General features: G+C 31.3%; 1 protein-coding gene across 1 annotated transcript in view; it reads left to right on the forward strand.

Annotated features, from left to right (window-relative positions):
* The first annotated feature begins 8,147 nt into the window (after positions 1-8,147).
* O-fut1 (O-fucosyltransferase 1) overlaps positions 8,148-13,701 on the forward strand; it is a 97,716-nt gene continuing 92,162 nt past the window's right edge. The window contains exon 1 of the mRNA XM_089104613.1: positions 8,148-8,278. Coding sequence (XP_088960739.1) covers positions 8,164-8,278 — 115 coding nt within the window. The 5' untranslated portion in view covers positions 8,148-8,163. The remainder of the gene's footprint in view (positions 8,279-13,701) is intronic.

Raw genomic sequence — 13,701 nt, forward strand, 5'->3', positions numbered from 1 at the left:
TTATTCAAAGTTGAAATAAAAATTCATCCAATTTCTTACGGCTAAATAAGTTTCTTTTGTAGGAACTACAAATTATGTTCTTTGACAAAATTCTATATTTTAGGTTTCGACAGTTAAAAAAAAAATGTGTGCCAAAAGAGACATTTTCGAAAGAAAGTAAAAAGCCTTATTAAAGTCTAACACAAGTAGAATATATATCAATTAATAACTTGAACTGAAAACGAAGTGAAATATCTCAGGATTAATAAATAAAGCCAAGAAAGTACAGATACCAGGTATTGTATTAAAAGCATAAATTATTAACAATTTTGGTTCAAATTTTTGTTTTTTGGACCTTGTTTACTTTTTGGTTCCTTTTTTCTAATCTCAGGGGTTTAATCAAGAGTCAAATATCTTGTGAATATGTCAATCTTTCTTCAAAATTAGTCAAAGCATAAATAACATCTCATCCAAGTTTATGCGTACAAATTTACTTCTTTTGAATTAACTATACATTACTTTAATTGAAAGAAATACAAATTTTATTGTTCAGCAGATTGAAAAAAAACGCATGAAAATATGGAACTTTTTTAATGAACTGTCAAAATACTTATTAAAAAATAATAAAAATATAAGATATAAAACTTAACAATTGTAATGAAATCGAGATGAAATCTCAACGTTTGAAGAAATGAAGTAAAAAACGTACAGATATTAAGTTTATTGTTATAAGCCTGAATTATTACCAATTTATGTTTAAAGTTTGTTTTCTGGACCCTTTTTACTTTTTGTTTCTTTTCTTATAATCCCAATAGCTAAATAAATTTTCAAATATCGTGCTAATATGTCAATTGTTCTTAATAATTATCAAAATCATAAAAAAAAATTCTGATATGGTTATGCATATAAAATTACTTATCTTATATTAAGTACACATTACTGTCTTTTTCAGCAATCTAAATGGAATTGTTCAGCGACTAAAAAAAAAATTGTTTGCTGCTAGAGACATTTTCGAAGAAATTAAAAAGCCTTATTAAAATCTAAGACAAGTAGAATATATAACATTTAATAACTTGAACTAAACACGAACTGAAATCTCTCAGGTTGAATAAATAAAGCCAAAAACGTACAGATATTAAGTTTGGTGTTATAAGCCTGAATTATTACCAATTTAGGTTCAAATTTCGTTTTTTGGACCTTGTTTACTTTTCGGTTCTTTTCTTCTAATCCCAAGAGCTTAATCAAGGGTCAAAGATCTTTAGCAGATGTCAATTGTTGTTCAAATTTAGTCAAAGTTGAAATTAAAATTCATCCAAGTTCGTATGGCTAAATAAGTTTCTTTTGTAGGAACTACAAATTATGTTCTTTGACAAAATTCTAACTTTTAGGATTCAACAGTTTAAAAAAAAAATTTTTGCCAAAAGACACATTTTCGAAGAAAGTAAAAAGCCTTATTAAAATCTAAGACAAGTAGAATATATAACATTTAATAACTTGAACTAAACACGATCTGAAATCTCTCAGGTTGAATAAATAAAGACAAAAACATACAGATGTTAGGTACTGTATTATCAGACTGATTGATTACCAATTTTGGTTTAAATTTTGTTTTTTGGACCTTGTTTTCTTTGCTGTTCTTTTTTTATAATCTAAGGGGTATAATCAAGGGTCAAATATCTTACGAAGATGTCAATATTTGTTCAAATTTATTCAAAGCAGAAATAAAGTCTCTTCTAAGTTCATATGGCTAAATAAATTTCTTTTGTAGGAACTACAAATTATGTTCTTTGACAACATTCTAACTTTTAGGATTAAACGGTTTAAAAAAAAAAATTTGTGCCAAAAGAGACATTGTCCAAGAAAGTAAAAAGACTTATTAAAATCTAAGACAAGTAGAATATATAAAATTTAATAAATTGAACTAAACACGAACTGAAATCTCTCAGGTTGAATAAATGAAGCCAAAAACGTACAGATATTAAGTTTGGTGTTATAAGCCTGAATTATTACCAATTTAGGTTCAAATTTCGTTTTCTGGACCTTGTTTACTTTTTTGTTCTTTTCTTCTAATCTCAAGAGCTTAATCAAGGGTCAAAGGTCTTTAGCAGATGTCAATTGTTGTTCAAATTTATTCAAAGTTGAAATAAAAATTCATCCAAGTTCGTATGGATAAATAAGTTTCTTTTATAGGAACTACAAATTATGTTCTTTGACAAAATTCTAACTTTTAGGATTCGACAGTTAAAAAAAAAATGTGTGCCAAAAGAGACATTTTCGAAGAAAGTAAAAAGCCTTATTAAAATCTAAGACAAGTAGAATATATAACATTTAATAACTTGAACCTAACACGAACTGAAATCCCTCAGGTTGAATAAATAAAGCCAAAAACATACAGATATAAAGTATGGTGTTATAATCCTAATTTATTACCAATTTAGGTTCAAATTTCGTTTTCTGAACCTTATTTACTTTTTTGGTCCTTCCTTCTCATCCCCAGGGTATAATCAAGGGTCAAGGATTTTAAGAATATGTCAATTATTCTTCAAAATTATTCAAAGCTGAAATAAAAATTCTTCTATGGTCTTATGGATAAATATATTTCTTTTATAGGAACTAAACATTATGTTCTTTGAGAAAATTATAACTTTTAGTGTACGGAAGTTTAAAAAAAAAATTCTTTCTGACAGAAGACTTGTCCTACTAAGTAATAAGACATAATAAAGTATAACAAAATTAGAATATATTACATGTAAAAGATTTAAACAAAACCGAACATTAATATATCATGATGACTAAATAAAGAAAAGAATTTACGTAGCTTAGTTACTATATTAACAGACAAATTTATTAACAATTTTGGTTCAAAGTTTGTTTTTTGAATCTTGTTTACTTTGCTGTTCTTTTCTTCTAATCTCAAGGGTTTAATCAATGTTCAAATATCTTTTGAAGATGGAAATTGTTCTTCAAATTTATTCAAAGCAGAAATAAAATCTCATCTAAGTTCATGCAGCTAAATTTGCTTCTTTTATAGGAACTACAAATTATTTTCTTTGACAAAATTCTAACTTTTAGGGTTCAGCAGTTTGAAAAAAAATGTGTGCCAAAAGAGAAATTTTCGAAGAAAGTAAAAATCCTTATTAAAATCTAAGAAAAGTGGAATATATAACACTTAAAAACTTGAACCAAACACGATCTGAAATCTCTCAGGTTGAATAAATAAAGCCAAAAACGTACAGATATTAAGTTTGGTGTTATAAGCCTGAATTATTACCAATTTAGGTTTAAATTTCGTTTTCTGGACCTTGTTGACTTTTTGGTTCTTTTCTTATAATCTCAGGAGCTTAATCAAGGGTCAAATATCTTTCGCAGATGTCAATTGTTGTTCAAATTTAGTCAAAGTTGAAATAAAAATTCATCCAAGTTCGTATAGCTAAATTAGTTTCTTTTGTAGGAACTACAAATTATGTTCTTTGACAAAATTCTAACTTTTAGTGTTCGACAGTTAAAAAAAAAAATGTGTGCTGAAAGAGGCATTTTCGAAGAAAGTAAAAACCTGTATTAAAGTCTAAGAAAATTGGAATATATAACATTTAAAAACTTGAACTAAACAAGATGTGAGATCTCTCAGGATAAATAAATAAAGCCAAAAACGTACAGATATTAAGTTCGGTGTTATAAGCCTGAATTATTACCAATTTAGGTTTAAATTTTGATTTTTGGGTCCTGTTTACTTTTCGGTTCTTTCTTTATCATCTCCGGGGTAAAATCAATGTTCAAGTATCTTTATAATATGTCAACTGTTCTTCAATAATATTAAAAGCATATATAAAGTCTCTGACATTTTCGTGTGTATAAAATTATTTCTTTTGTATGAACTACAAATTATAGTCTTTGAAAAAATTATAACTTTTAGTACACAGCGGTTTAAAAAAAAAATGTTTGCCGAAAGAGGCATTTTTCGAAGAAAAGTAAAAAGCCTTATTAAAATCTAAGACAAGACGAATATATATCATTTAACAATTGAACTAAAAACGAGCTGAAATCTCACCTGTTGAAGATATGAAGTAAAACACGTACATATATTAATATTATTGTTATAATCCTGATTTATTACCAATTTAGGTTCAAATTTCGTTTTTTGTACCTGGTTTGCTTTTTTGGTTCCTTTCTTATCATCCAAAGGGCTAAATAAATGTTCAAATATCTTGAGAAGATGTCAATAGTTGTTCAAATTTATTAAAAGCAGAAAAAAAATCTCATACAAGTTCATACGGCTAAATAAGTTTCTTTTATAGGAACTACAAATTATGTTCTTTGACAAAATTCTATATTTTAGGATACAACAGTTTAAAAAAAAAAATTTTTGCCGAAATTCGCATTGTTGAAGAAAGTATTAAGCAGTATTAAAGTATAACACAATTAGAATATATTACATTTAAAAACTTGAAACAAAAGTGATGTGTGATACCTACGTATGAATAAATAAATTCAAGAACATACAGAGATCAGGTACTAAATTAACAGACAAATTTATTAAAAATTTTGGCTTAAAGTTTGTTCTTTTAGTAGTGGTTTAGTTGCAGTTCTTTTTTTATCATCTAAGGGGTTTAATCAAGGGTCAAAGATCCTCAGCAGATGTCAATTGTTGTTCAAATTTAGTCAAAGTTGAAATAAAAATTCATCCAAGTTCGTATGGCTAAATAAGTTTCTTTTGTAGGAACTACAAATTATGTTCTTTGACAAAATTCTAACTTTTAGGGTTCGACAGTTTAAAAAAAAAATGTGTGCTGAAAGAGACATTTTCGAAGAAAGTAAAAAGACGTATTAAAGTCTAAGAAAATTGGAATATATTCAATTTAAAAACTTGAACTAAACACGATCTGTAATCTCTCAGGATGAATAAATGAAGCCAAAAACGTACAGATATTAAGTATGGTATTATAAGCCTGAATTATTACCAATTTAGGCTCAAATTTCGTTTTCTGGACCTTGTTTACTTTGTGGTTCTTTTCTTCTAATCTAAAGGGTTTAATCAAGGGTCAAATATCTTGAGAATATGTCAATTGTTGTTCAAAATTATTCAAAGCATAAATAAAATCTCATCTCAGTTCGTGCAGCTAAATATGCTTCTTTTATAATGGAACTAAAAATTATTTTCTTTGACAGAATTCTAACTTTTAGGGTACAGCAGTTTGAAAAAAAATGTGTGCCGAAAGGGACATTTTCGAAGAAAGTAAAAAGCCGTATTAAAATCTAAGAAAATTGAAATATATAACACTTAAAAACTTGAACTAAACACGAACTGAAATCTCTCAGGTTGAATAAATGAAGCCAAAAACGTACAGATATTAAGTTTGGTGTTATAAGCCTGATTTATTACCAATTTAGGTTCAAATTTCGTTTTCTGGACCTTGTTTACTTTTTGGTTCTTTTCTTCTAGTCCCAAGAGCTTAATCAAGGGCATATATATTTAGAATATGTCAACTGTTTTTAAAAATTATTAAAATCTTAAATGACGTCTCTGACATTTTCGGTTGTATAAATTTACGTATCTTAAATTACCTATATATTACTGTCATTTTCAGAAATACCTAAGTATGGATTCGGAGGTTTGAAAAAAAATTCGTGAAAATTGGAAAATTGACCGATGAAAAGTAAAAATCCTTATTAAAAAATAATACAAATAGAATATATATCAATTAAAAATTGAACCGAAAGCGAAATGAGATATCTAAGGTTGAATAAATAAAGCCAAAAACGTACAGATATTAAGTTCTGTGTTATAAGCCTAAATTATTACCAATTTAGGTTCAAATTTTGTTTTCTGGACCTTGTTTACTTTGCGGTTCTTTTCTTCTAATCTAAAGGGCTTAATCAAGGGTCAAATATCTTTTGAATATGTCAATCTTTGTTCAAAATTATTCAAAGCAGAAAAAAAATCTCATCCAAGTTCGTATGGCTAAATAAGTTTCTTTTGTAGGAAGTACAAATTATGTTCTTTGTCAAAATTCTAACTTTTAGTATTCGACAGTTTAAAAAAAAAAATGTGTGCCAAAAGGGACATTTATCGAAGAAAAGTAAAAAGCCTTATTAAAATCTAAGACAAGTAGAATATATAACATTTAATAACTTGAACTAAACACGAACTGAAATCTCTCAGGTTGAATAAATGAAGCCAAAAACGTACAGATATTAAGAGGAATAATAACATCGAACAACAAAATAGCAGATTTTGCTATGGATGAGTCCTAAAACGAGCAGAAATAATCAATTCAGTCTTAAAAGGAACAGAAATTATCACAAACAAGGGTAAGGCTACCTCTCCTCTAAACCCTCTAAAGGCCGGAACTTGATTAACGCTTTACTGAAAGCGATTTGCACTTCGAGGAGTATTTTTTATTTTACATGACATTAAAAGCACCACTACTATCAATAACTACCTGCTGTAGTAGCAAGTCACCTGAGGCCAACACTGCTGTGCATGCTCCTCCTTCACCTCCGATTGTTCAAAGCTTTACTCTACCCCTCCCGTGAAGTTGCATTTTTCTTTAAAACCTTTTTATTACCTCTTCCTTCTCATTCGGGAACTACCTTCTTATCGTTTGACACAGGGTGAATGGCCAAACAGATCAATTTTTGGCAATCTGTCATTGTTAAAACGTGGCCTAGCCATCTTAGCCTTTTTTATATGTGTAGAATAAGGAGTCGAAGCACACGTTTCGTACAGCCTATTAATTGAAATACGGTGAGCCAAACTGGTACATATGACTATTCTTAAATAATTCCTGGAAACAAATGAACATATCTTTCTCAGCCTTTCAAAGCACCCAGGTTTCAGAAACAATGACTGTTACCGTATGAACAATACGGTAACTTGAACAATTACCGTAACTTGCAATAGTCTTGCCTTCTCGTTTTATTTCATGTTCTCCAATAGCCTTTGCTGTCTTCTATAGTACAAAAGCCATCAAAATAATTTTATTTATTAGTCCAATCAAATACCATCAGTTTCTTTTCATTAAGTTTTTTTTTTATTTTCATGCTTTGTAACCTTTTTAAAGATTTTTAGACTTTTTTTTTAGAAATATATTTTGAGGCTAAGTTAAGGTAACGTAAAATCTTCACCAAAAGTTCTATTCGCCAAGAGTCGTTGTTCAATGACGGAATAAATCAAACGCAATGATTAAATCCCTCTTTAAACGATAAAATAGAATAGTTAAGGGAAAAAGAATGAATGGAATTCTGAATGACTGCCTAATCTATTAGATTTGAAAACAAAGAGCTTAAGAAAATAAACAAAAATTGTTGTGCTTTCGTTCAGCGCTCTTTAGACCATTGCATATCTTATCCACAAAAACGACTTTTTTTCCTAGGAAAATATTCTAAAATTTTAAAGTACAGACAATCATATTAGAAATGGACTTAGCCAAGCCATTACGCAGCATATAGAGGAATATTGGATGAGCTTTAACTTCTATAGTGAGTATTTCCACCAACCACATAAAATACATTTTCATTCAGAAGGACTCCCTACTTGGAAGTTACAGAAATAGATAAATGACAGAAAGTTAAGATTCTCGCTATTTTTTTTCCGGTAATTCTAAAATTTCGTCACAAAAATTGGCGTGACTCTGGATTTAAGGCTAAAGCAAAATTGTTACAATCTTGCCTCCATATTTTGTCTATCTCTATAATGTCCTAGCAGTTGACGGATGGGGAGGAGTTGTTGGTAGATATAAATTCCCTTTTTATTTTAAAAGACTTTTTATTGGTTTTATCATTAAAAAAAATGCCACCGTCCAGAGGTGGATACAGAAATAATATTTGGCTGGAGCACCAGCGACAATTGGGTTCTTCTATGGGTATATTTTACTTCCCTCTACTCCGGTAATAAATGCAAATTTTGACATTCTGGATGTCTAATGTCCCCCTACATTTCAACAAACCTTTTATTTCTACCTTTATTTTTTGATCAGGAAAAATTGTTGCACTCCTTGAATTTTCATGAAATTGTGCCACTGTCCCTTTGGATTAAATATGCTGGTTTGAATAAATACGGCCACATAGCATGAAAAACATTTCAATGGCCCAGCTTTGAAAACGGTCTCTAAAATGATGCATAGTAAATATTATAGATGGGAGTAGCTAAATTAAATATATTTAAAAAAAGAAAACGTTGAAAAAATGATTTGGGAACTAATTTGGTGCTTTACTTTATTATCCTCGCTTGAGACTTCAAGCTCAAGCAAAATTTACAATATTGATACATCAGGATATGTTTTGTATTGTCCATGTATGGGTGAGTAATTTGTTTCGCTGGTAATTAGATAAGCCTAGCCTAAAATTTATATTTTGGCCTAAGGGGATCAATCAGAAAGAGAAAAGAACTTCTAAATTTCTTTAAATAATCTTCCCATATTTTGGGTTTAAATTTTGGACCAGTACCCATTATTAAGTAAGTATTATTAAAAAGACAATTCTTACTTCATCATATGCAAAGTCATCCTAGCCTAGTTAACATATTGTCCTGAGGGAGCACCTTTATTTTCACCACTTTCCTTGTTTTTCCAGTTAGGCTATTCAATCATATTTTGCTAAATTTCTAGGTGGCCCTATAATTTACCTAGGATGAATGTGAGAAGATCATTTGATGTCTTTTATAACATATGAAGCTAAGAGAGGAAAGGAAATAATAAAAGAAAAATAAAATAAAAAAAGGGAAAGAAAACGAGGATTTTTTCAGCCAGTGGCAAAACATGAAGACAAAGAGCAAGCAAATATTTTGACAAGGATCTCTGCCAAGCTGTCCTCAGTGCTAGACAAAAAGAAAAACAACAAAAATCTAACCTTTTAAAGTTTACTCAACAAGATGCAAATAGAGACTGAAGGAAAGACCTAACCAAAATCAATGAAAAAAGGATTTACCAAAGAGATTGAGCAAGAATGTTTTACCTAGCAATACTCTTTGCTTGTCTGTAATTTTGGTTTCCATTAGATATGCAAATAGTTTTTCTTAAATTTGACTGGGTGCAAATATTAATTGAGTTTTGTAGCATTAAATTGTTATATATTGGGCTTGATGAAATATCTCTGGTGTCTCTGTTTATAGCCAAATTTCTGTTTATATATTTTTTTTTATCTCACCTACCTCTTTAAAACATTACTCTAGGCCATTTATAGTAGATATTAAAGTTGCCTCCTCAAAAAGAACAAGATGTGTATGATTTTTGAATATATGAAGGGCCAAAGTGGAATCAAAGTTGTCATTTTTATTTTCCAATCTCAGGTACTTATCCATTGAAATTTTGTGTTCATGCAAACATTCACCAAGTTGTTAATGGGTCCTACCAATGTAAGATTTCCCACTTGAACATGGAACTCTGTAGACACCACTACCCAGTACATGGTCAGTTTTATCTTTTCCTGAGTTGAAAAAATGTTCAATTTTTGAAAGAAACAGAGAGAATGTGTTTACTTAAAATTTTTCCAAGTTTATTGGTAAGTTTTGAAATGTATGGTAAAGTGGTGAAAGTTTTTTTCTCAGTTGCCATAATAACTGAATCAAGGGGGATTCAGGTTCCCTATTTTCTTGTTTTATCTTTTTTAATCATCTATCTATGATGTTTTCAATAAGGTTTATTGGGTAGCCATTACACAACAGGATATCTTTGATATATTTTAATTCAGAATTTACATGATTAAGTCAACAGAGTTTAAAAACTCTGTCAACTAAAGAGATTATTACCCCTCTTTTCACAGAAGGAGGGTGACTTGACAAGAAATGTAGATATCAATTATTATGGGTTGGCTTTCTGTATACAGAAAATTCAAGGCTGGGAGTATTTTTTATGATCAAAACATCCAAAAAAGGCAGCTTTCCTGAAGCTTCTAGTTCCATTGTTAACTGGAGATTCGAATCAAAAGAGTTTAAATGTGCCAAAATATCCCTAAGAGAGTCCTGTCCATGATCCCCAACAGAAAGGATATCATCAATGAAACGAAACCAGAGAGGGTTTTACCTGGAAACTATTCAAAGCAGATTGTTATATGAAATCCATGTAAAAATTTGCCAAATAAGGAGATAAGACAGTGCCCATGGATACGCCCATGATTTGAAGGAAAAATTGTCTTGGAACTTAAAATACAAAGATGACTTGTTACAAAGACAAATGAGTGTAATTATTGTGTCAATTTCCAAAGTTTTGTAATCTGACCAAGCAGAATTTTCCTTTAATTTTCTTTGTAAGGCCTGCTCACATTTATGGAAATTGCATGAAGTGTACATAGAAACTGCATCAAAACTAGATAAGATAGTTTTTTCTGTTGTACTTTGAAATTTTAACTTCTCAACAAGATCTATGGAATTTTGTGTGCAAGATTTCTGTGTGCTTAAAAGAGGCTTAAAACTGGTGGCCAAGAACTTTCCCACACCTGTAGCTGGAGAACTATAACATGCTATAATAGGATGTAATGGAATATCTTTCTTATGGATTTTAGGCAGACCATAAAACTTTGGGGCCAAAGATCCTTTGAGGTAGAATTTTTGGTACATTTGAGAGGTAATTAGTCTACTGTCTTTTAAAATTCCTTTTTATTTTCTCAACTGTTGTGTGTATTTGTCTGTGGGATCACTTTTTATTTCTTTGTAAGTATTTTTATCCATTAAAAGAGTATTTGCTTTCATTTCATAATATGCAGAATTCATAATTACTACTGTGTTTCCTTTGTCTGCTCTTGTAATTACTGTGCTATTGTCTTTTTTTTAATTTTGGAGAATTTTAATTTCTTCTTTTGACTGAGTTGAAAGCAACAAAGATGGCCTATAATCAAGAATACTCTTTTACAATTTCACATCTGAGTAGGTCTGGATTTTCAACCTCTCCATGAGAGTTAAGAATAGCAGACTCCATGCCTGTAATATTTCTGATGTATTTATGGTTGTTTGAGCCATTGCAAATTTTGGTCCTTTTGAAAGAATACTTAGCTCCTTGGATGTGAAATCCTTAGAGGATAGATTTTTCAAAGAAGGGCCAGGACAAAATCTAGGAAGGAAAATCTGTGTTTGTTGAAACTGTTGAAATTCCAGTTTTGAGAATTTTTCCAATAAGTAAGTTTTTGCTAAAATGGAAAACATGTTGGAAGACCTTTGTTACATATGTAAAATTTGGTGAAAATTCTGAACAGATAAAGTTTGATATAATAAAGATTTGAAATTAAATATTTATTACTAAGGATGTATTGTTTGAATCTATGGTCTTTTAAAATATGTGTTAAAGTTTTGAAACCTTGGATAAACAGACTTTCAGATTATGTGCCTAAATGTAGATTGAAACATAAAGAAGGTGGAAGAATTTGATGTCTTTTGTAAATTTCTAAAAAATTGAAATGACAAATAAGATTTGCATGTTTTTTAACACGATTTAAAAAATATAAAACAATATTGGTCCAATGGTCCCTGTAAGCTTGACATAAATCATAGGTAGTGCAATAGTGCTGCCTAAGTAAAGAACAATGTTGGCACAATGTATTATTTATTTATTTTTTTTTCTTCGTTTTAGACCAGGGCACTTTGTATTGAAGGAATTGTCATAGAAACTTCAGAAAGGGCTCATTTGATAGAAAATTGGAGTGACTTGTGCCCTTTTTAATAGTCAAAAGTGTTTTGAAGGCAACTAATACCCCTTCCACGCCCAGCATTTCCCTAAACACATCCAATCATAAGTTTGAGATAGTCATTTTGTTCAGCATAGTTGATTTCCAGATAATGTTTTTGAGGAGGACACTCCCCCACAACCCTCAGGGCAAGGGTTTTAAGTTATGCCCTGGGGGCATATAAGGACAATGTTGGCACAATGTATTATTTATTATTTTTTTCCTTTAGACCAGGGCACTTTGTATCAAACGAGTTGTCATAGAAACTTCTAAAAGGGCTCATTCAGTTGGATATTGAAGTGGCTTGTGCCCTTTTTAATAGTCAAATGTAATTGGAAGGCAACTAACACCCCTTCCACACCCACCATTTCCCAAAACACACCCAATCAAAATTTTGAGATAGCCATTTTGATCAGCATAGTTGATTTCAAGATAGATATTATGTTTTTGAGAAGGACACTCCCCCACAGCCCTCAGGGCAAGGGTTGTAAGTTATGCCCTGGGGGCATATAAGGTTTTTATAGAAAGCGTTGTTGTAGAAACTTCAAAAAAGGCTCACTCTATTGGAAATTCAAAGGGCTAGTGGCGTTTTTAATAGTCAAAAGTGATTGGAGGGCAACTAGCACCCCTCTCACAACCACTTTTTCCCCAAACACATCCAATCAAAATTTTGAGATAGCCATTTTGTCCAACATAGTTTTAGGTTCTGGAAATTAAGTCTTTGAGGATGACCCCCCCCCCCCCCCCCACAGCCCTCAGGGAAAGGGTTATAAGTTATGCCCCTGGGGGCATATAAGGTTCTTATAGAAAGCGTTGTCATAGAAACTTCAAAAAGGTCTCATTTGATTTGAAATTGAAATGGCTAGTGCCCTTTTTAATAGTCAAAAGTGATTGGAAGGCAACTAACACCCCTTCCACGCCCACCATTTCCCCAAACACATCCAATCAAAATTTTGAGATAGCCATTTTGTTCCACGCAGTTTAAAATTCAGGAAATTTTACCTTTGGGCAGGACACTCCCCCCATAGTCTTCAGGGCAAGGGTTATAAGTTATGCCCTGTGGGCATATAAGTTTTTTTTAAAATCTGTGTTGTAGAGACTTGAAAAAGGGCTCATTCGACTGGAAATTCAAAGGGCTATTGCCCTTTTTAATAGTCAAAAGTGATGGGAGGGCACCTAACCCCCCTCTCACGCCCACCTTCTCCCCAGACATCCAATCAAAATTTTGAGATAGCAATTTTATTCAACGTAGTTGAAAGTTCTGGAAATTAGGTCTTTAAGGATGAAACCCCCTCAGCCCTCAGGGCAAGGGTTGTAAGTTATGCCCTGGTGGCAAATAAGGTTTTTATATAAAGCAATATTGTAGAAACTTCAAAAAGGGCTTATTCAATTGGAAATTGAAAGGGCTAGTGCCCTTTATATAGTCGAAGGTGATTGAAGGGCAACTAACCCCCCTCTCATGCCCACAATTTTTCCAAACACATCCAATCAAAAATTTGAGATATCCATTTTGTTCAACATAGTTGAAAGTTCTGGAAATTAGGTCTTTTAGGGTGATAACCTTGTCAAAGCCCTCAGTGCAAGGGTTGTAGGTTATGCCCTGGGGTCATATAAGGTTTATATAGAAAGTTGTTGTAGAAATTTCAAAAAGGGCTTGTTTGCTTGGAAATTGAAATTGTCCTTTTTAATAGTCGAAAGTGAGTGGAGAGTAATTAACTCCGCTCTCACGCCCACCACTTCCCCAAGAACATTCAATCAAAGTTTATAGATAGCCGTTTTGTTCAACATAGTTAAAAGTTCTGGAAATTATGTATTTAAGGATGACAAACCCCCCAGAGCTCCCAGGGCAAAGGTAGTAAGTTTTGCCCTGGGGGCATATAAAGTTTTTACAGATAGAGTTGTCATAAAAACTTCAATATGGGTTCATTCAATTGGAAATTGAGAGGGCTAGTGCCCTTTTTAATAATCGAAAGTGATTGGAGTGTAACTAACACCAGTCTCATGCCCACCATTTCTCCAAACACATCCAGTCAAAATTTTCAGATAGCCATTTTGTTAAACGTAGTTGAA

The sequence above is a fragment of the Artemia sp. Qi Xiang Cuo genome, chromosome 18, assembly GCF_049724085.1.
Source record: "Artemia sp. Qi Xiang Cuo chromosome 18, ASM4972408v1, whole genome shotgun sequence".
Taxonomy (NCBI): domain Eukaryota; kingdom Metazoa; phylum Arthropoda; class Branchiopoda; order Anostraca; family Artemiidae; genus Artemia; species Artemia sp. Qi Xiang Cuo.